Source organism: Raphanus sativus, chromosome 6 (assembly GCF_000801105.2).
Source record: "Raphanus sativus cultivar WK10039 chromosome 6, ASM80110v3, whole genome shotgun sequence".
Taxonomy (NCBI): domain Eukaryota; kingdom Viridiplantae; phylum Streptophyta; class Magnoliopsida; order Brassicales; family Brassicaceae; genus Raphanus; species Raphanus sativus.
Window position 1 is genome coordinate 9,824,171 of NC_079516.1, and position 22,762 is coordinate 9,846,932.

General features: G+C 28.7%; 2 protein-coding genes and 2 long non-coding RNA genes across 10 annotated transcripts; 3 read left to right on the forward strand and 1 right to left on the reverse strand.

Moving 5' to 3' along the window:
- Positions 1-70: 70 nt before the first annotated feature.
- On the forward strand, positions 71-568 carry LOC130496672 (defensin-like protein 275). The gene is made up of 2 exons (XM_056988949.1): positions 71-224; positions 326-568. The coding sequence occupies exons 1-2, from the start codon at positions 152-154 to the stop codon at positions 496-498; spliced, it is 246 nt and encodes an 81-aa protein (XP_056844929.1). The 5' UTR covers positions 71-151; the 3' UTR covers positions 499-568.
- Positions 569-2,477: 1,909 nt separating this feature from the next.
- On the forward strand, positions 2,478-4,821 carry LOC108810220 (uncharacterized). 7 transcript variants are annotated; one of them, XR_008935600.1, is made up of 5 exons: positions 2,479-2,789; positions 2,916-2,980; positions 3,333-3,587; positions 3,775-3,835; positions 3,956-4,816. XR_008935600.1 is itself a non-coding variant. In XM_056988523.1 (4 exons), the coding sequence occupies exons 2-4, from the start codon at positions 2,969-2,971 to the stop codon at positions 4,064-4,066; spliced, it is 378 nt and encodes a 125-aa protein (XP_056844503.1). In that variant the 5' UTR covers positions 2,479-2,789; positions 2,916-2,968; the 3' UTR covers positions 4,067-4,819. The 7 variants fall into 7 exon arrangements, 3 of the variants coding, with proteins under 3 accessions (XP_056844503.1, XP_056844505.1, XP_056844504.1); XR_008935599.1 differs by having other exon boundaries at positions 2,478-2,789; positions 3,333-3,835; positions 3,956-4,817; XR_001943000.2 differs by having other exon boundaries at positions 2,478-2,789; positions 3,333-3,776; positions 3,956-4,815.
- Positions 4,822-15,363: 10,542 nt separating this feature from the next.
- LOC108806421 (uncharacterized) lies at positions 15,364-17,781 on the forward strand. The gene is made up of 5 exons (XR_001942536.2): positions 15,364-15,547; positions 15,809-15,995; positions 16,225-16,911; positions 17,008-17,256; positions 17,467-17,781. It is a non-coding gene; the product is annotated as an uncharacterized LOC108806421 (long non-coding RNA).
- Positions 17,782-18,768: 987 nt separating this feature from the next.
- Positions 18,769-19,287, reverse strand: LOC130496360 (uncharacterized). The gene is made up of 2 exons (XR_008935462.1): positions 19,159-19,287; positions 18,769-19,010 (listed from the first exon to the last, which is right to left on the reverse strand). It is a non-coding gene; the product is annotated as an uncharacterized LOC130496360 (long non-coding RNA).
- Positions 19,288-22,762: the final 3,475 nt, after the last annotated feature.

Below are 22,762 nucleotides of genomic sequence, written 5' to 3' on the forward strand. Positions count from 1 at the left end.
TCAATATATCTCTAACACAATAAACAATACAGATAGACCTGATCGGTTACTCTGTCTCCCTCGTATTAATACGCATATTCTTGCTCTTTACTTTCTTCATCATGAACAAAGAAAAAAAATTGAAAACTGAAATTTACATTATACCAATAAAATGGCATTACCAAAGCTTCAATTTGTAGTCATCTTCGTCTTATGTTCTCTCCTTGTTACTTGCCAGTCAAAAGGTGATACGTTTTTAATTTATAATATCATCAAGAGTTATATATTTTGAAATTTCTTTTTCTATTTTTCTGAAATTATTGTTTATATGTTGGTGAACTGATAGATGTAAGAGAGAATGCTGCTCATCCTTCACATTGTGTCTACAAAGGTCTGTGTGTGAGCAACCCAGACTGTAAGAGTCAGTGTGGACCACCTGAGTTTCCACCGGAGACCATCGGCTTATGCCAAGCTAGTCCTAGGGGTCATGGCAACATTTGCTGTTGTGCTAAAGATTAATATTCTCCGACCAACTAAGAACAGAAAAAATGTAGTTTTTATCTTATGCTAAAAACTAAATGTAATTGTTGTGCTAAAGTTTTTTCTTATCAAAAATAAAGAAAGAAGTTTACACCGTTTTATATTAAATTTTAAAGAAACATCTACAAAATTGGATGTTTGTTGTTATTCACTAGTTCATAATTAAATTGGTAGAGTTATAAAGTGATCGTTAGGAATCCCATATCAGAGCTAATCGAATTATAAAAAAAAATATAAGATATATAAATTAATTAATAATTTGTTGATCGGTTTTTTAATGGGAATTCGGCCAAAAAAATCACGAACTTTGCACGAATTGCCAAAATAAACCTGAACTTTTGAACTGGCAAAAAAATAACAAATTTTTCATTGACTTTAATATTTATTAACAATGTCTTTACTGACTTGCCAATTTAGCATGCCGTTAGCAAACTTAACAGAAAAAATTGACGTCGTTTATTATTCCGTTAACTGAAACGACGTCGTTTTTGTTTTACATGATCTGAAAATAAAAACAAGAAGAATCCTGGATTCGAACTCGGGTTGCATGGGTGAAATGATAATGTATTTAACCACTGGACTAAAGGCGTTTTCAATATAGTTCCAAACACATTTAATTTTATTTGGTACTCACTGAATATAAAAAGTTCTCTAAAAACATAAAAGATCTTTAAAATTACAAAATATTGAAAAATAAAGATTTTGTAAAAAACAAATTGAACTTAGAAATATTTTTTTCTTTAAATAATCAAACATTTCCAAAAAAAATTCATTTTTAAAAATTTAAATTAAAAATTTAAATTAAAAATTGAAAAAATAAAGATTTTTTTATAAAATTAATTTTGAAATTAAAATAATTATTTTTCTTTAAAAAACAAAAATCTTCCAAAATTTTCAATTATTTAAAATTAAATTAAAAATTGAAAAAATAAATAATTTTTTTATAAAATTAATTTTGAAACTAAAATAATTATTTTTCTATTAAAAAAAAATCTTCCAAAATTTTCAACTTTTTAAAAAATTTAATTTTTAGCTGATAATTGTAACTTAATTTTTTGCATTTTCTTTGATTTTTTTTTTAAAAAATGGATTTTATTTTTAAAAGAAAATTTTGAAAGATTTTTGATTTTTTAAAGAAAGAAAAAGTTTATTTTTAATTTCAAAATTAAATTTACAAAAAAATAATTATTTTTCAATTTTTTGGAAATTTAAAGATTTTTCAAAAGTTTTTAGAGAATTTTTTGAGTTTATGAGAAATTAGGGTTATGTTTTGTTTTATTTCAATCATCCACGAGTGTGTGGTTTCGAGTCCAACCAACAACAATTTTAAGGTTTTGTCTTAAACAAAAGAACTGAATGAAACGACGTCGTTTCACTAAATGGTAGTATTTAACGGTGGGTTAACACAGTTTTAACTATCGGTTAACGGTTTGTTATTTTGGTCAGTCAATCGTAAGTTTCTTAATAAACTAAAAAAATCAACGAAAGTTTAGGATTTTATTGGCCAGACTCGAATACATGTTTATTTTGGCAATTCGTGTAAAGTTCGTGCTTTTTTTTGGCCGAATTCCCGTTTTTAATTGAAAATCTATGATGCTTTAGCAGTTAAATAATATTTGATAACTTTTGTTAAGTGATAAATGAAATAGAAAATTCAAATGAAAAAGCTTAATTATATATGCATTTTCAACAAGGTTAATTATGATTGTTTTAGTGAACAGAAACAAAACTTTCCAATTATAATAAAATATTACCTAAACGGCGAGGGAGTTTTTATCTACTATCTTTATATATAAAGAACTGTTTTCATCCCTCCTGTGAAGCCATATCATGACAGCTCAGAAATTCGCAACTCCACAGCTTGACACGTCAGATTAACGAAATGCTGCGTATTGGATAATTGAGGTGGGTTTTGGGCTTTGTCTTTCGTTAGTTTATCGTGGCCCATATCCCCAACCCTAATCATTCACTTCAATTCACATGTCTTCCTCTTCGAAACCTCTGAACGATGATGCGGCCATGGCTCTCTTCCGGTCTTTTGTTTGGGCTTAAGCGCAAGATGTTTTCTTCGGTCCAGAGACGACCTAATCTGCGTGAACCCTAATCTATGGTTTGTGGTTTTCGTTGCTTTTTCTACGGCGGAAGGCTGTGCCGATTCAGTTCCGGTAACCGACGGCGTTGTGATTACTCTGTCTTTAATCCCATTAATTCATAATCCCACTACGATAGCTTCAGTTGCATTGTTCCTTCGATGATTTCGGTATAAAAAGGTTAGTATCTCTCTTCTGCGGATCACGATCTCCACAATCTTTCTGCTACTCATCTTTCTCATACTCATATCTTACTACACATTTCTTTTAATGGCTAATTTGAGGTTGTTTTTTTCTGACTTGAAGTCCGGTCGGTGTTCATTGGTAGGCCAGGCTGCTTCGTTACTGGGAGGCTACAAATGTCAAACGTGGTGAGGAGCTTATGTGGGTGGCTTTGTTAACATGAGTGATCTTTTCCGTTTCCATCTATATATCGATTGTTCTGAGTTAATATTTACCGCTTCCTGTTTAATCTTTGGTTAACTTGATCATGTTGTTCTGTTTTTAATCTTTTTTCTGACTTTTTTTAAAAACTCTTATATGTTCTGATCTATTTTCTCGGCGAACTGTATCGTGTTTATTAGCATTGGTAGTGTTTTCAGGTGAACTAGATCATGTTGTTCAGTATTGATTTTGGTTTTCCTGTTAGGTAGAGTCGATACTGATGATCCGTTGAAATTCACTCCGTTAATTAGCACTGATAAATTCCAAACTATATTTCAGATGACCATGATGCAAGCCACTATCAGGCTTACAGATTCTTCTTTGCTGATCCGGTTCGACGAGTCCGCCTCTTTTGAAGAGCTAACTGAGCCGGTCTCTTCGATCGGTGTTTCGATTATGGCCAACCCTCAACAGCTTCTGTCTGATTCGAAAAAATGGTCGTTGCAGGGAGACTGTTGTGACAAGGTCCTCCATTTTCGAGAAGCAAGTAACGTGAGGAAGGACGGAGAGCTTATGATTATGGTAGATGAGATGGTATTAATTCACATTTGAATTTATGATATTATTCACATCTGAATCTATGGTAGTTGAGGTCTTTGGCAATTATGTTTATTGCAAATGTTTGATTGTTTATCTCCGTCAGCCCGTTTAACACCTCCTTAGAGAATGAGGAATTATGAGCTCACAACTCAGTTTACGTGCGTATGTTTGGTCATTGCAGAGGTAAGGATGAGCTTCCTTGGCGGTGAAATGAAATGCATATATTCATTTTATCTACTGAAGTAAACCTCAGTTGAACAATTATAAGATCAAAATTGATTAGGTCCTTCTGGCTCTCTAAGAAGCGACTGTATCATAGATTAAATTTGAGACACTAAAACTGGAGCTATTGGCATGCTCAGGTAAACCATAGGTTAAGGAACTGTTATCGTGGGGATCATCATGTGAGCTCAAATCATTATCACTGTAAACATGGCAAGAGGTGTGATCATCATGATGCGGTGGATGCATAGAAGATTGTGGGATGGAGAGATTTGAAATCTGAGAGACAGAAAAAGTTAAGACTTCGGGTCTGAGAAGGAAGTCTAGACAATTCTGTTGCTGCAAAGAGAGATGTGTTGGCTGTAAAGCAACAACCATGTGATTCTGTTAATACTGAAACATCTGGCCTTAAAAAAGATGGTGAGGTGGTCAGATCTGTTGATGGTTCGAGTTAAAAGCATTGATAAAGCTCAGAATAACAAAGCAACAAAGAGTACTCTGACTGTTTCAGCTGTTGTTAAAAAGGTTAATGAAATGTCAAGTTCTAATTTGAAGAAGGTATCAAGAATCAGTGATGCTGAAATTTCTAAGGTTTCTGCTCCATGAGTATTAAGAATAACGAGAAGACAAAAGCTCCGACAATAAGCGATAAAGATGTAAAAGAGAAAACTGTGTGTGCTGTTGAAGCTAGCGGCAAAGGTGTTCAAAGTAAGAAGGAAGCATCATCTGAAACAAAAAAAAAACATGAGTAGTTGACATAAAAGCTTGGCTACTCCTAAAAAGATACGTGGTGATGCAGAGCTTGAAGCAGATCAAAGATATATAAGATCACTTAGAACTGATTTAATTCAATCGATTTTTAGTTTAGCTTTAGTTCAAAGAAAAAACATTTGGACCAAGTTGGCAGGCTCATTACCCCAGTATAACATCCACAAAAATCAAGTTTAGAAACTCACGTTAATTTGAATGATTAAAGCAAATCCCAAGTCTTATAACATGAAACTAACGCAGACAAAAAAAATCATGACTCTCTGTGTCTTTAGGATCTGAAGACAAACTAAATTGATCTTCAAAGAATCAACATTGTATGCCTTGCCGAAAATATGGTGAAGAGAAATCCTATATCGTCTCTAGCAGAGGCAAACAACATAACTTCAGAGAACCAAATACATCGAGGAACTCAGCAAGGACGCATAAACTCGCAATGTCCAACACGAGCACGTCCAGATAGACAAGGTACTTTACAAGTTTCATCATTTCCACCAAAGAACCATTAAGACAAGTATAAAAAATTCACAGCTTTTTTTTCAAAAAAAAAAATTCACAGCTTTTACTAACATTTCAAGTTTAAAAAAAACAAATGATATGCTAGATAAAACAAAATGGAGATATACCATAATACCAAGTAGAAATTAAACTAAGATAACAGAATTATCCAAAACTAAATAATATATTCAAATATATAATTGTAAGTTTAAGTATTTTAGTTGCATATTTAATCGGAAATTTGTATTATAATTGAAATTTGAAGTATTTGAACATCATTTGTAGCTTTAGCTGGTATGTATTCTATTTGCACACTGAAAAATAAATTATCAAAGTATACAAGAAAAAAAACGTTTAAGAACGAAAACGTAAACCATGTTTTATACTAAAATCTAAATTCTATTATGTATTCATGAACATTTATTCAATACTATTTTAGATAAACGTAATCTATAAAAAAGAATAACAAAATATGCACTGTGAATATTAAGATTATTTTTAATTTAAAATAAGCTATGCATTTTAAAATCTATCTTATTAAAACAGAAACATTATAACTTCTTCTAGGTGGATTTTTAAGTTGGACATCACATTATTATTTTTAGTCTAACCTTTCATTTAAATATTTCCTTAAAGAGTTTATTATCAACCATCTATCATTTTACTTCACTATAAGATCTATGTCTTACATTATATACATCTATTAAACAAAATATCTATTATTTTCGTTAGAGTATACTCATATTATCATATTTATATTATATCATAGTACAAATATAACAATCTCTCTATTTTATTATAGTCAAATGAATACAATAAATGTCTCCAATATAAATATTACACGAGTCTGGGTTCTTGAAAATAAAAATAAAAATAGATAGAAATAAAAATAAACATTACACATGTTATTAAAAATATAAATAGTACACGAGTAGGATGACAAAAAAATACAAATATTACGCGAATCCTTAGCCAGTCATTATACAATTTTGACTATTTTGGTCTGGTTATCTCCTAAATCAATTGATTCAATTAACCAAATAACTTAAGAACATGTTTCCTCCCATCATCAAACTATAATTATCTTAAACACAAAACCCCTTTTAATTAAAAACAATTATTTGGCATCAAATACTGATGAATCTTTAAATTTTAAATAGCTTGATACAGAACCTTTGAAACTCAATACTAAAGATATCAGAATATATTTTCTTTGATGCTCAAATAATCGAGGTTTGCTTTGAATATACACTAATTTCAATAACAGAAACATCAATTTATACTTAAAAAAATCGATTATTGGAAAACCTCTTCACCAAGTTAAGTCTAATATGCCTAAAATCTCGGTTACAGTCAAATATTCACAATCAAATTGCCAGATTTGAAAAATCATGAATATGAAAAACCCTCTTCTCCAAGTTTATTCTACTATACCTAAAATCTCGGTGTTATGAGATTTTGTATTTATTATATCTAACTTAATAGGTTAGAAAATATTCATTTCCTCCCACTAAAATGTGTGTATGAGTACTTGCCTTCGTATTCATCATTGGACATTCACAAAATATTCAGAAAAATTCTCAAAAAACACAATGTCAAAAAATTGTATTGGTTGATATTATATTAGCATTTTTCACCATACAGTTATATCTCTAATACACCAATGAAAAACTATTAATAGAAAAAGAAAAGTTTTAACATTGTTCTTAAACAATACGTTTTGGACAAACTCGAAATTATGTAAAATCATATTATGTGAAAAGGACAAACTCCAAATTGTATTAACTATTATAGAATATATATTGTGTTAAAAATGAAAAATAAAATCCGCGCGGTCGCGCGGATCATGATCTATTACTCACTAAAATTGATGACATATATATACATTGGATTAATAAAAATATTAATGTAAAATTTAAGTATCGATGTTTATTTCTTTACTTTTTTGTGAAAATCATTTAGGAAATTGCACCACTCCCAAAAGAATCGGGCAAAAACTTTTACTTTGCTCTAAATCACACAACTATCCTACGTCAAAAGTAAACAATAACACATGCATATATTAATCTCCATTTTAAAATTAGATATTACACCATTCACAAAAGCATCGTGCGAAACATTGGTTCCAACCAAACATGAAATAACCTGATTAATCTAGAAACAAACATAAAATATACATTTGCCAAAATACCACATCCCGCGCGAAGCATATTTGTGTTGGGAGCAAGAACCGTTAAAGACATTATACAGTATAACCTCTCTAAATTAATAATCGATAGATTAATATCTCTATTAATTAATATAATTTCATAGTTCAAAATTGAGTTTTTGGTTTAATTAATATCTCGATAAATTAATAATCTCTATAAATTAATAAAAAATTATAGTTTTGGTGTAGTCCCAACATTATTAATTTATGAAGGTTTTATTGTACTTGCATTATATTTGTGAAATATAAGAAAGGTTACACATGAATTAAGTTCAAACCAAATATGTTATTATAAATTACAATATGATCTCAGAATTTTGTTCATTATTTATTTATAATATCATTTTCAATATAAAATATCTTTTAAAATACTTCATAAAATTATATAAATTCATATAAAATAGTTTTTGTTCTTTTTCAAAAAAAAAATAGTTTTTTTTATAATTTCCCGCCCGTAGGGCGGGCCAACCCTAGTGATCAATATATAATCATTTGTGTTCAGAGATATATTTCCTAACGTGCCGAGACTTCACTCCGAAATGTGTTACAAATAAATATGTTGACTTCACTTTGACCATTGATCATAACTACGTAGAGAGCCCTATTACCGTTGCTCAAAAAAAAAATAGACGACCTGAGTTTATCATCCAGCTAGACTTTTGACTTTTGATGACCTTCTCAGAGAGGAAGCATATCCTCCAGCTAGACTTTTGACTCTCAATCTGTTTCCAGAAACTCAAATCCCCGCCCTGATTTGTAAACCAAGGTTAACTTTCTTCCCTTTGGATTCATGGTGTGTTTTGGGGATGGGTTGTATATGTGTGTGTGTTTGGAGGTCTTCTTCTTTGAAATCAGACAAGGGAGAATTGTGTTGGCAAGGAAAGACCTAATAACAATCCACCGGTTCGCAATCAAGGATCCAAGATAAAGTGAGTAGCCTCATTATACACAAATTATTGTCTCCTCACGAAAAAAGCCAAGGCTAAAGGACTGAACACACCTTTTAACATTTTACGAGATTTGATCCGCGCTTTAAAAGCGCGGGAATGTCTATATTTTAAAATATTTTCATTTTATAACATAAAATCTTTTCTTTAAATTTATATAATATGTTTTGTAACATTATTTAATAGTTGGTTGCAAAACAACATTATTTATTAGTTGTTCATATGTTTTGGATTACCAATGTCTAATATTGTTAATTTGTGAAAATAATTTTATTTTTTGCAAAATTTAAATCAAACTCAAAGTCCATATATACTCAAACGTTTAATACGAAAAAGAGAATTCAGCGCATTGGGCACAAATCGTATCTAAGTTATATATTTATTGAACCTAAAATATAGATTATATATACTTGTTTAAATATGTCCATATATATTTCTAAAATGTAAAAATATTGTAAACATAATTTTTTAAATTGTATGAATTATATATATATATATATATATATATATATATATATATATATATATATCGGTTAAATTAAATGATATGAATTTTTGCATAAAACTATTTTATAGAGTTGAACAACTGACTGAAAAAACAAAAAAGATGCGATAATTATAGGAGTGTATCTAGCAATCATTATACTAATGAGTGGCATGTTATTATAAATAACTCAAATAATTAAGAGTAGAATTATATGAGAGATTTTACTACAATAGTATAGATATATTCAATATGACCTATATTATTGGTCTAATGTTTCCTTTTTATGTATGGTTGTATGTGCAAAGTAAACTAATAAATGGACAAAAAATTTAGGAATATTTTTGTTAGGCGAATTGTAACAAAAATGGACAACATACGCTTTACCCAAACTATATAGCCTATATGATCGTTTTTAAAATTGGTACATAATATAAATCAAATTTAAATTGTTTTAAATAAAAAGCAACATGGCTAAGGTTTTATGTGTTTGGGGTTTAGATTCTTCGATTAGGGATTAGAAAATAATTTTTATTAGGTATACATATATATTTATATGTATAAAACAATTATTTAGTTCACAATAATAAGGTTGGATGCTTCACCGGTAATAAATTTTAACATACTATGCAATTCAAATATTATGTATATGAGAGGTGGTTCATGTTATGAGCGCAATCATAACTATATATGGTTCAAGTTTTGGATCTAAATATAATTATAAAGATAAATATGGTTCACTTCATGTTTTGTAATGACATTATAATATGAAGGTCCACGTTTTGTACTAAATATATATGTTTCCAAATCTGAGTAAGCTATTTAATAAATTAAATTGAGAAAATAAAAGAAATTTCTTCGATGGCATTAGTTTTGTCCCCATAGTTTAGAGTCGATGGGCTTTATTAAAGGTTGGATTTTCTGAATGGTGTAAAAATGAGAGCATATCTTTGGTCGACCAAATATATGATAAGAATAATTAAAAAAAAATCTAAAAAAACAGTGGCAGTCTTATGTAAATAATTTGAAAATCTACGAGCATAATCTTAGAAGAGATCCTGCTTTACTAGTATAGATATGTGATTTAAACTGCATTTGGAACGCTGCATCATATGATAGCCTTAAGAGCGCTGAAGTAATGAATCCACTTGTCATTCGTCTCCTCATTGCCCCGTAAGTACACAAATATCTCTCACTTTTCCTATAACTTTCCCGCATGACATCCTTATAGTAATAAGTTTATAAAATTAAATAATAGCGCGATGGAGGTCTACTTGTCTTTATGGGACGAAGCTGCATCAATGTTTATGGGTCTCCTTAATTCAGAGGATAGAATCACTGTCATTGTGGTCATATTTGTGATCCCAAAAAAAAAATTGGAGGTAAGTTATATATTTAAACTTTAAAATTAGCTTAAACCAATAGTTGACCAAATACTCTTCATTGTACAGTTAACATGTTCCTTAAATCGAGTCAAGCTACCAAAATTATTTTTGGACCCCAATCTCCCAACCATCAGAGAGTTCACAGCTACAAAACGTTTCTTTATGTTTACCGGTTGAAGCAATATTTATATGGGTGCTCAATTAAGCGATCTTACCATCTATTTCCAGCTTAAGAGGTGCACAAGGCGAAGAGTATTTGCCCCTAATTAATTAAAATGACACAACTCTTCAAACAAAACAATTTAAAGATGATGTTGAAAATACACACTATAATTTCACATTTTTTCAATTAATACAACTCTTATAATGAAACAACACAATTTTTTATATTAAATGGGATATGTATTATTAATACTAGGTAAGGAACCCGTGCGATATCGTACGGGAGTTTGTTTTGTATAAAAAGATAAGCCACATTTTATAAAAGAAGTTTCTTTATAAACTTTGTTTACAATTGCTATAAAGTAAATATATTTATTACAAAGTATCATGCTTATAATTTTATTTTTTATTGATAATACAAAAAATATATTATTTTGTTTTACATATGGTTGTAACAAAATTACATGTCCATGCCCAATAACATATATGTATTATTATCTGTTTAGTAAAATTATTTTGAGATTTTGAATACAACAGAGTATTTGAAATTTATTAAAAACAAACACATTTTAATCTAATCAGTTAGATATTCATGATTTGTTTGAAACCACGTAAATGTATGTAGTCAAAAACATAATTATACTTTAGCTTTAGGAGATCTTATTTGTTAATATATTTTTTTTTTTTGCATATCACTAAAAATAAATTCTTCTTTTTTCATTGTTTGTATCTTCTATAAAAGAAAGTCTTTCCAAAGAATTACATGCTTACAAATTAAGAAGCAAGTATTGGTATAATATTGTAAGAATCTTCAAATGTTTTCCTCTCCCAAATATCATCACGGAAACATCATGGACTTGAAATGTCAATGATAGTGTAATGATTTTATATGGTTAATATTCACCGTATTCAATTACTTTAAAAGAAATAATAATAAGATCCTTCAAAAAATTATATGCTTCAACTCCAATTTCTCCATCACATAATGAGTAGTAAAAATTATATTCATCTATGGATTCATTTTCCCTGATAAATGTTCAATTTTGAATATAATTTAATTTAAAACTAGATGCGCGGGTGTTTTTTTAAGTTATATATATATGTATATATATATATATTGGATCTTTAGTAGTATATATTTTTAACATTAATCATATACTTAATTGCTTATATAACTATTTCAAATACAATAACTTTATAATTTACATGTTATAATTAATCACATGTTTAAAACCATCACATGTATTTATCCCTTTTATTATATACTAGAGACTATTCTGGGCTACGCCCGGGTTATTTCATTAATTTTTGTTTTAAACTTATCTATTTTATTTATTTATTTCTAGTATAGATAAAATATATTGTGACTATAAATAAAAATTGGTGAAGAAATCTTACATGTTCTTTTATGGCTTTTGTACTTCCTATGATTCATTTTAATTGGTGTTTTAAGACTTTGTTTTTGTTTCAACTTAAATGATGTTTTCAAAAAATTTGCAAATTTTTAATGTTGGTTGGTGTTTTTGACCAATTGTGCTTTATTGAATGATTTTTTTATTGGTTGGATTTGATTACTTGATACAAAATAAATAAAATAATATTTTCTTAATAACTGTGCAATAACTTTAAACAATAACTAATATGAACCCTAAATAGTATTTTTCTTTTGTCAGCAACATAAAGAGTATATTTCTTTGTTGTTTGATGAAACAAACACATCTTTTCAGAATAAATGCAGTTACGATAATCCGTAGTCATGAAGATCTCTAACCTCGGTTGGGATCTCTTCAAAAAAGGTTTTGAGGTAAGGTTTCTAACCTGCTGACATGTTTTTATAATCCATTTTTGCTTCATATGTGTTATTTTTTGTGTTTAAATAGTTGTGGGTTTGTTTCATTTACACAAAAGAAATTGTGGGTTTGTCTGCAGTGTTATTTTCTCTTGTAAACGTTTGATGGTGGCCTTGATTTATAATTATTAATTGGCTATGTAATTTGTCCTTGTTACATTCTATTTTTTTATTTTAAAATAAAGTTTGGATTAACAAATATTCCAATCTTACTCTATTTTCCATTTTATAATGAAAATATTTACTCTATAAATAAAATAATACATTTATTCGTTGTTCTATTTTTTAATCTAAAATATATTAGGATTAGAATAAAACTCAATTCTATTATGTAGTTAATCCATTTTAGAGATAAGAGAAGAGGAAGAGGAAGTGGAAAAGTCGAGAGGGAGAGAAGCTTGACACGGAATAGGTTTTGGGTTGCGATGAACTAGATTGTTATTTTTACTCAGCCCACTTGAAATACACTTTCTCAGTAATTGATGGTGACATGGCAAAACGAAATAATCTGATTGGATGAATTTTGATGCCGACGTAGATAGCCTAGATGAGGCTCTTATTCTCTTTTTAATACTTGTTTGATTTATCTTATTGTATTTGCATTTAGTTATTAAACAAATGTTGACCAAAAAAAAGTTATTAAACAAATTTATATATACTTGAAGAAATATATTTAAAAATTATTTTGTATTAAATTTATGCTAAATTTTGATCTACCTTCAAAACTGAATTTATTTTTTACCAATATTTTATGCTTATACATTTTAGATAATATATTATTATATATAAAAAATTCTAAGATATGTCAATGTTTAGATATGTATTATGTACTTTTCCTAACATATTATGATTATAAAGTAGATAAAATATGATATAATTTTAATTTTTCATTTTATAAACAATTAATTAATATATTACTGTACAATAATATTTCAAATTTCGAAATTAATGAAAATATTTAGATATAATAAAAAAATTAATTAGTTACATAAATATTAATAGGAAAGACGTTAGCATTACCTAGATTCTAGGAATAATTTAAAATTTAGTAGAAACTTATGTAATATACGCATTAACAAAATTTATGGTTAGTATATTATAAACTAATAACAAAAATATATTTAATAAAAATTTAAATGAATAGTCCAACTTAAAAATCACACATGAAATGAGTTGTGACTTCTGTTTTAATATATAAACTAGATCTTGACCCGTGCGACCGCACGGGTATTAATTTTCTGTTTTAGTTTTTATTTATTTATACTAATGATGTATTTGTAATACTTGATTATTTTATATTGACTACGTTAGGGATGTGTATTTGGATACCCACTGATTCAGTTAAAATCTATTTGGGTTTGAGATTCCCGAATTTAAAGATTTCAGTAACATTCAAATATTTATAAACTTTGGTTTCGGTTTGATTCGGGTATTTGCGTGTTCGGTTCGGATACGGATAACCCGCTTGAATTATTTTAAAATTTTTAAAATTTATTTATACTTTAAATTTCTCAAAACATATAGATTTGAGTAATGTAAGCCAAAATACCTAAATTAAAAATTAAAAAAAGGTTGAACTTCAATATTTGGATGGAGAATAAATATATATTTTAAATATTTTTGGTGTTTGATTATTGTTTATCTACTTTATATGTTTACTTTTGACTATTTTCTATATCTTCAAATAGTTTAGACAACTTTAAGTTTAAGTTGACAAAAAAGACAACTTTAAAATATCATTAATTGTTGAAGAATAAAAAACAAAATACATTAATCAAACTAAAAAGACAAACATTAAAATAGGAAAGAAAAAAAAACACATTAATCTAACTGAAAAAGACAAACATTAAAATAGAAAAGAAAAAGAAACACATTAATATGACTGAAAAAGACAAGCATTAAAATAGGAAATTCAATTTAATTCTCAGTGGCATGCAATTATAAATAACACTGAAAACTAAGGGGTATTCTATATGTGTACTTCTCTTTTAATAAGATAGATAGATCTTGACCCGTGCGACCGCACGTGTATTAATTTTCTGTTTTAGTTTTTATTTATTTATACTAATGATGCATTTGTAATACTTGATCGTTTTACATTGACTACGTTAGGGATGTGTATTTGGATACCCACTGATTCAGTTAAAATCTATTTGGGTTTGAGATTCCCGAGTTTAAAGATTTCACCAACATTCAAATATTTACAAATTTTGGTTTCGGTTTGATTCGGGTATTTGCGGGTTCGGTTCGGATACGGATAACCAGTTTGAATTATTTTAAAATTTTCAAAATTTATGTATACTTTAAATTTCTCAAAACATATAGATTTGAGTAATGTAAGCCAAAATACCTAAATTAAAAATTAAAAAACAGGTTAAACTTCAATATTTCGATGGAGAATAAATATATTTTAAATATTTTTGGTGTTTGATTATTGTTTATCTACTTTATAGGTTTACTTTTGCCTATTTTTATATTTTTCAAATAGTTTAGACAACTTTAAGTTTAAGTTGACAAAAAAAAAGATAACTTTAAAATATCATTAATTGTTGAAGAATAAAAAACAAAATACATTAATCTAACTAAAAAGACAAATATTAAAATAGGAAAGAAAAAAAAATACATTAATATAACTGAAAAAGACAAACATTAAAATAGGAAAGAAAAATAAACACATTAATATAACTGAAAAAGACAAGCATTAAAATAGAAAATTCAATTTAATTCTCAGTGGCATGCAATTGTAAATAACACTAAAAACTAAGGGGTATTCTATATGTGTACTTCTCTTTTAATAAGATAGACTAGGTTTTGATCCACGCTTAAAAATCGCGGGTTTGTTTTCGAAATTTGTTTAAATGAAATCTGATCATATAAAATGTATTCACATATACATTTGTACGAATTCAAGATTCGGAACATACGCTTTAAATTTTTGTTTAAAAGTAAAAATAGGGTCTATATATTGATCCGAGTGAATATATGCCTTTTCTGAATGTGTTCATAATCTAATACTATAAAGAAGAGCTACTCTCTTCTCTTAAGGTGCCACGTCATCAAATAGATTATTCCTGCAGTGACACGTGTTCCTCTCTTTTAGTACGCACCGTTTCATTAATTCATGTAATCCGGTGAGTTGGGCTTAATTATTTCATTACACGTACATTCTGAAAAACAAAAGCCCAGCCCTAACAAAAGGTAAACAGTTTATTTTTTCGTTTTACGACATGTTCATCGTCTTTCTTGATCTGACTTCCTCATTTAGAATTCATCATGAGACGAATCTTCATGAAGAATCTTTGGGTCATAGTTTTGTTCGTGTCTGTTCGTCTGACATTCTTCTCCTCCAAACGTTTCAGATTCATTGATTCATCGACATTAAGAACCATCGTTTCTCCTTCTCTAGGCGGTGTATATCACCTATAAAGAGGTCCGTGCTCATCTCCTGAACATCATCCTATAAATTCCTAAAAACATTAGAAACTAAATTTTCAATATCAAGCTTTCTAATTAATGGGCTCTGAAGAAGATGAAGAGTTGAGACTTTCCCAGAATCAATATTGTTCTTAAAAAAATCGCAATATACCCTTTTCTCAGATATTGCAACTGTTTGTCATTGATATTTTTCTCACAGTTGGCCAAATTTTTTTTTTGAGCTAATATAAATCAAACATTGTATTATTGTTGTCAGTACGTCGACAGAGCAAGCAACGGAATAAGAGGCGGAGAGCAACAGAGCACTCAGCGGAGAGGTATGAAGGAAGCGGCCGAGAGAGACGGAGAAAGTAGCAGAGAGAAATAGAGTGTGACGAGATATAGCAAAGGCAACTGTTACAGTTCAATCTGGCACAAGGGAGGTTGATAGGCTCTCGGACATGGTGAGTTTATAAGAGCTGCAAATCTTATTAATGAAAGAAGACTTAGAAACTGAAATCCTATCAATTTGAATCAAACTCAATGCACAAAATTCTTTTAAAATTGATCTAAATCATTTTAATATACAAAAACGCAGATGTTATGTTCTAGAAATTTTCTATCAGTGTTGTTTATGTGCAAAATGAGTTTTTGATCAGTCACGTTTTTGTGACTTGAAACTTGATCGTGTAGAAAACAGATGTAGTCTTCTGGTGCTTGAAGTTCAGACATTAAAACAACTGAGTAAAAAAATATCTGAAGAGCAAGGGTTGCAAGATAAGTCACTCTTTTTCTTTAATTAATACATTGACATTCTCTTTGATGGATGTACTTGCGTTTATTTTCTGTATACATTACAATGCATGATATGATCAAAATTTCACCTTACATGTACATGTAAAACATGTCACTCAACAAAATGGTTACTAATATCTTAGCAGAAGAAAAGTAAGACAATTTTTCTTTATGATCTTTCTCAAACCCGTTGACGATATGAATCGTATCCATTTTGATTGGCCCGTTATTTTCCGGTGCCTCTCAACAATTAGTAACCATTTGCAGTCACCGGAAAGATCTAACAAGTCTCTGATTTTAATTAGGGATCAAACCTGTGAGCTTTTGAGGTTGTATTGTCTGTAAGACTGTAACAGAGCTTGAAAGCCCATGACTTGGAGTTGGACCTTTGAGAATTGGCCTCACATTGCATCTCGCCATCTCCAAGGATTGGTCTCTCCGACGTTCCATAAAGCTAACGCGTCTCCGGAGATGTTTACCTGAGGTTTCCCTGAGAAGAGTTTAACTTTGATGTATACGAAGAGACATGGGATGAAAATAAATCAGAGGAGTTTAAGAAAATGAAGGAGAAGAAGAACAATTTGGGTAACGTCGATTTCTTCATGAGTCATGAGTTTCATATACATATGTATGAGAGAAGTCTTTTTGATATTGCTCTGACTTTGTGAGGGCGATTTGAAGGTCTCAAACCTTAGAGGAGAGAAGACGACCAGATTTAGTTTGCTTTTCCAGTCTCACTAAAACGCTCTCTGTGTGCACAATGGTGCATATTGGCAAATTGGATAACACTCAGTCCAACAAATACATTATTCTGTAGCGAGTTTCTCTGATATACTTCGTCGAATTGGTTAAGCTTTGCCAACAAACATGGGTATGGACCATGGACAATATGTTTCTCTACTCAATAATACATGGTTGTGGCTACACTTGGTATGTTTTCGTATCTCTTGGCTCTAGAATTGTTGCAACATGCGATGTTAGTTTGCTTGACTTACTTTATAAATTTGATCATCTTTTCTTTCATTGGATTTGTTTATTTCATCTATCCTCATAAATGTCAAGACCCCCATTTTCTCAATGTTATCATGGAAAGTATTACAGATGATTTAAAACTAACTTTTATTGATTCTTTCTAAACAGGTATATTCAACTCTAAAACTTCAGCTCTAAAACTTCAGCTCTATGATACATTCTTTTCTGTGTTCAAAGCTTCTTGCAGCTTAGAATCTACTGAAGTGGATGATCTAGAGAGGAGATTGACTTAGCCATAATGAATCTGAGAGATGAACCTTCTTATTTGTAGGTATCACTCATCATTGTATCAAACGAAGCAGCTTCCTTTATTATTTTTAGAAGTTTTGTTCTGCCAAATAGTGTAAACAAAATATGTTTTATATAATTTGGTCACGATTCTAAGGAAATTTTTCTGCTAATATAAGAGAATATCATATAATTTATGTATGTTTTATAGGTATAATATTTTTCTAATCAAAGCCAAAGTATTCTTCATATTTTTGTCTCGATTTTACTTATTCTCCAATTAGCGGGTGTTAGTTAGAATTCTGCAAGCTGACTCATCAAAGAGATGACTGGCATTCTCTTTGACAATTAACATTTCAGCAGCCTCTTTAAAGCTTGCTCTTTCAATCATATTCCCGGATTATGCAATACAAGGCTCATGAGGCTGATGCAGTGGCAAAATTATTTCCTCAGTCATAATATTTCCAGATAGTTTAAGTTTATGGGAGATAATTTTTTTTTTGACTTTGTTTGTGGATTTTGTTTAAATTTGTTCATGTATTTGATTATAAATATTTTTATTCAAAGCTTTCGTTCATTGGAGATAATTTTGATTTCTGTTGCTAAAAATAGACAAATGCTTTGGTTCAAAATTTAACTAATTCGTAAACTAAACCAATTGGTTAAGCAAACCACAAACTTTTTAAAAAGAAACAAAGATGGTTCGGTTCAAAAATTCATTTATTCAATAACTAAACGAATAGGTTAAGGAAATCGAGTTAAGTAAATCTTGGTGCTATATAATCTTTTCTTTTTCAAAAATTTATACCTAAATATTTTTAAAAAAATTATACTGACGCATCACATTATTTATTATATATTTCATATTTAACATTTAAATTTTCATATCGACGATTTCGAATTGATTATTTTAATAAGTTAAATATAGTCTTTTCATTAAAAATCCTGACAATATCTAATATTTTCAAATAAGAAATTATCTTTTAAAAAAATATAAATTCACTAACATGTTAAAGTAACTTTAATGAACCTTAATGTTATTTTTTTATTTAAAGTAAACTAATAATTTAAAATAGATTTTTACTATTAGTTTATTTATTCAGCCCGCCCGTAGGGCGGGTTTACCCTAGTGAAGTATATATAAGGGAACCCTATCAAAATACAGTAAAATAAAACCAACCATAAAAAATACTGTTTTATTTTTGATCAAGAATAGACAATTAAAACAAAAAAGAATGTTTGATGCTCTTTTTACAACTTATATCTGACATTAGAGTTGTTATATATCGGTTTGTGCATAAATATTTTTTCAACATAACGACATTTTAAAAAATTGGGTTTCAGCCCATCACTTGTTGCTTGAAATAGTTGGCCCAAGCCCATCAAATCTTCAGATCTTCTGCCGACAAAAGATGATATCCTTCCTTCTTGTCCAAAAAAAATCGACAATTACAAAACAAAACATATATTTCCGACAAAAGCATCAGTTAGTTTGTTTTTTTTCTAAATACATAGACTACATATAAATATATATAAATTCACTTAGGATGAGTTCCATAGATTCACCAACACCTTTCATGAAGAATCTTCATGAATGGAGTATTTTCACTTGAATGCGCCTAGCAGTCTTGTGAAGTTTGATTTTGTTCAGGAAAGATTGCTGCAAATTGTTAGCCATTTTTATGTATCGATATGTTTGATTAATAAAGGGATGGAGAAAGTGGTCTACCACGGTTTGTATTTATATTATGAGAGATCCAAGTGGCTGTAAGCTACGAAAAATTAGGATTGCTGGTATAAAGATTTTATTTGATTTTCTAGTTGAACCTATGAGGAATATTATAGGAATCTGTTATTGTTTAGCTAATAAGACTTGATGTTTATCAAGTTAAAGAAGGTTAGATATTTTTTTCAAATAAACAGATTACATATTGAAGATCAAGAAATCTAAGATATAAGTGTCTAAGTATTTAAAATCGTATATAGAGGATATTGTTTCTAAATCAATGTTGTTAAAGTAGACTCCGTATATTATGCTCGCTAGTTAGTAATTTCTGGTTGTTGATACTAAATTTGAAAATAAAGTAATTGAAGATATTCAAGATTTTCTGTATTTTAAATCGTAGATAAAGTATATACTTTATCAAATATCCGAACAATAGTTCGTAGTTTTTTTCAAGTTAGTAACGATATATGAAAGATCGATAATGAACGTTGTTCTACTGTGGTATAAGGGGTAAATGTTTTGTAATATTAGACTAAACCTCAATGATATATGTGTAAGGTGATACTATTAATCTAGTTGCAAGATCGAGAATGAACGTATTGTTTCATTGAGGTTCTGGATATTTTTCGAATGAGAGTATTGACATCATGGTGTTTTGTTCTGTTAGAGGAATACATGTGATATTATTATATGTAGACTCTAGAGATGGTAATGTATGGTTTGAGTTAATGATATGATAAATGTAGACTATCGAGATTAAAAAGTATGTTTTGATTCAAATGTATAAATTATTGTCTATTGTGTGTAACATTATCATGCAGAGAATGTTGTAGCGTAACAAATATAGATAGAGTAAGCTAAATACACGGATATATTTTGTATGATAAGACCAAATAATTGTTACTTAAATGAAAGAGTCCAAAACAACTTGTATAAGTCGACTTTTCAAGACTGCTTCTCTTTTAATATAATAGATAAGATGTACAATAATATTTCAAATTTCAAATTTCAAATTAATGAAAATATTTAGATATAATACAAAATTAATTAGTTACATCTACTTTATTAAAATAGAAGTACACATATGGATTAACCCTAAGATTTACTATTTATTTACAAGTCTATGCCACTGAAATATTTAATAATCTTACATTTAAACAATTCATGTCTTTTCTTAATTTATTAAATGATTTCCTAAATCAGATTTTAAACTAAAAAGAATTTGAGAACAATAAATTTTTTAAAAACGACTTTCCTAAAAAATAGGCATTCTTTATTTTGCATTGCTCCTAATATTCATGTACGTATTTAATTATGGCCAAAATGATAATAGGTGCACATATCATAACGTTAGCCTAATAAACCATTTATAAATCATCTATGGCCAAAATCATAATTTTTGAAAAGCACCCGGCCCAAGTTATCATTATCATTTTCATATTTGTTTTTATTGTTTTTTATTATTTTCTCAAGATAATGATTTAAGAATCTATTTTTACAAATCGTTTAAAACCTTTTTTCAAAAATTCTGTAGGAAAATAAACTTCACTTTAGTAATATAGATTTTTATTCATAAATTATTAGTATAATTCTTTCATAATATAAGTCCAATTAGTTATAAATATTAGATTCGTTTATATGATGCATTGCGACATAATAGACAACTAAAATCGCAAAGTATAATTATTCAAAGTAATAAATAAAATTGCTATGTTTTAAAATGTTATATCAAAAATTATGTAATACATTTTAATTTACAAATATATATATTATACTATTAGTGCAAGAAAATTTAAAGTGAAAAGAAATATTTATGCTGAAATTTTTTTATACAGTCACGGGTCAAGTTATAGAAATAAACAACAACAACGCAAGATTATTTTTATTTAACAAATTTATTTTAATATAAATTATATTTCCAAATATGTTTATATATTTTATGTATTTATAAATTTATTTTATTTGTTTTAAGGGATGCTAAGATTTTGGAATTGGAAAAAAAATGACCCACTCCTATATTATTTTTGTTTGGAAACTTAAAATTTTGTATCATAATATTTTATTAAACTTATAATTTTAGTTTTTATTATAAATGTAAAAGATTAATTATCAATTTAAATTTGTATTTAAATATTACAAATACATAATCTGACATAAATAAAAAGTAAAAACATAAAATAAATACCCGCCCGGTCGGGCGGGTCAAGGTCTAGTAAATATTAATAGGAAAGAAGTTAGCATTACCTAGATTAGGTTCTAGGAATAATTTAAAATATAGTCGCAACTTATGTAATATAAGCATTAACAAAATTTATGGTTAGTATATATATTATAAAGTAATAAGAAAAATATATTTAATAAATGAATGGTCCAACTTAAAAAATCACACATGAAATGAGTTGTGAATCGGTTTTAATATATAAGATTTTTATGCTTCAACTCCAGTTTATCCAAATTCATAATTTTCGATTTGGTTTGGTTTAAAACCAAACTAAACTGAACCATTTAAATTGATCAAATTTTGAACCAAATGGTTTAGACATAGAATTTGGTTTGGTTTGGGTCGGTCTGAGTTTGTTGATTCGATTCGGTTTGGTGTTTGTGTCCGCCCCTACTGGATACAAAGCACAATACAGGAAACAAGATTTGATAAGTTCATCCGCCAAGTTATCGTAGCTGTACTTCAGAATTGGAAGAATCTTATTTTCCATGTCAAAAAACTCTGCTGCGAATCTCGTCAAAACATCGATTGCATGCTCTCATCTGTACTGTAGTTTTAGATGACATTGTCTCACCAATAACACTTACGCGCTAATGGCACTATTGCCGACCTTTCTTGGAATATAGAATTCCATTTCTGATCACTATAGAACTTTTTTTGAAGATGAACACCATTTTTGGTATTTATATATACTAAATTTGATGTTTCTAGCTAGTGAACATGTGAAGACACAGACACAAAGGAGTTTATACATCAAGACAGGTCAATATTTAAAGATACTTTTTAGCGACCAGAAGATTAATGTATGGGAAAATGAAAAGGGGAACACAAACGATTTTTGTATTCTTTATGAAACACACGTACATACAACATATGCAAAAACTTGGGGGCAAAGCAGTGATAAGTTTTGCCCTTGATGTCTTATGGAATATATTAAAAGGTTTTCTTTATAGGAATATAAGAAATATGTAACCTATATTTCTCCTTTAATCATGAGGTTCTACCGTTCTAGTACTTATTTCTAGTCATATCCTTCCATCAGGTTCAATATATTCAATAAAACGAGGTTTAGCATTTGAAAATTCTAATTTCGTTTGGTTCCATTTAGGAGTTAAAATTGTATCATTCCATCAACTTTGTCTTATCAATAAAAATCCTTATATTCTTAGCTTTTTGGAATATAGAATTCTATTTCTGATCACTATAGAACTCTTTTTGAAGATGAACAC

What these genes read in the sequence shown, in the direction of transcription:
- LOC130496672 (XM_056988949.1), top strand. Translation starts at nt 152, where the DNA reads ATGGCATTACCAAAGCTTCAATTTGTAGTCATCTTCGTCTTATGTTCT. An exon ending in TGTTACTTGCCAGTCAAAAG is followed by an intron (nt 225 to 325) that starts GTGATACGTTTT and finishes GTGAACTGATAG; the next exon opens with ATGTAAGAGAGAATGCTGCT.
- LOC108810220 (XM_056988523.1), top strand. An exon ending in TGATTATGGTAGATGAGATG is followed by an intron (nt 3,588 to 3,955) that starts GTATTAATTCAC and finishes TGGCATGCTCAG; the next exon opens with GTAAACCATAGGTTAAGGAA.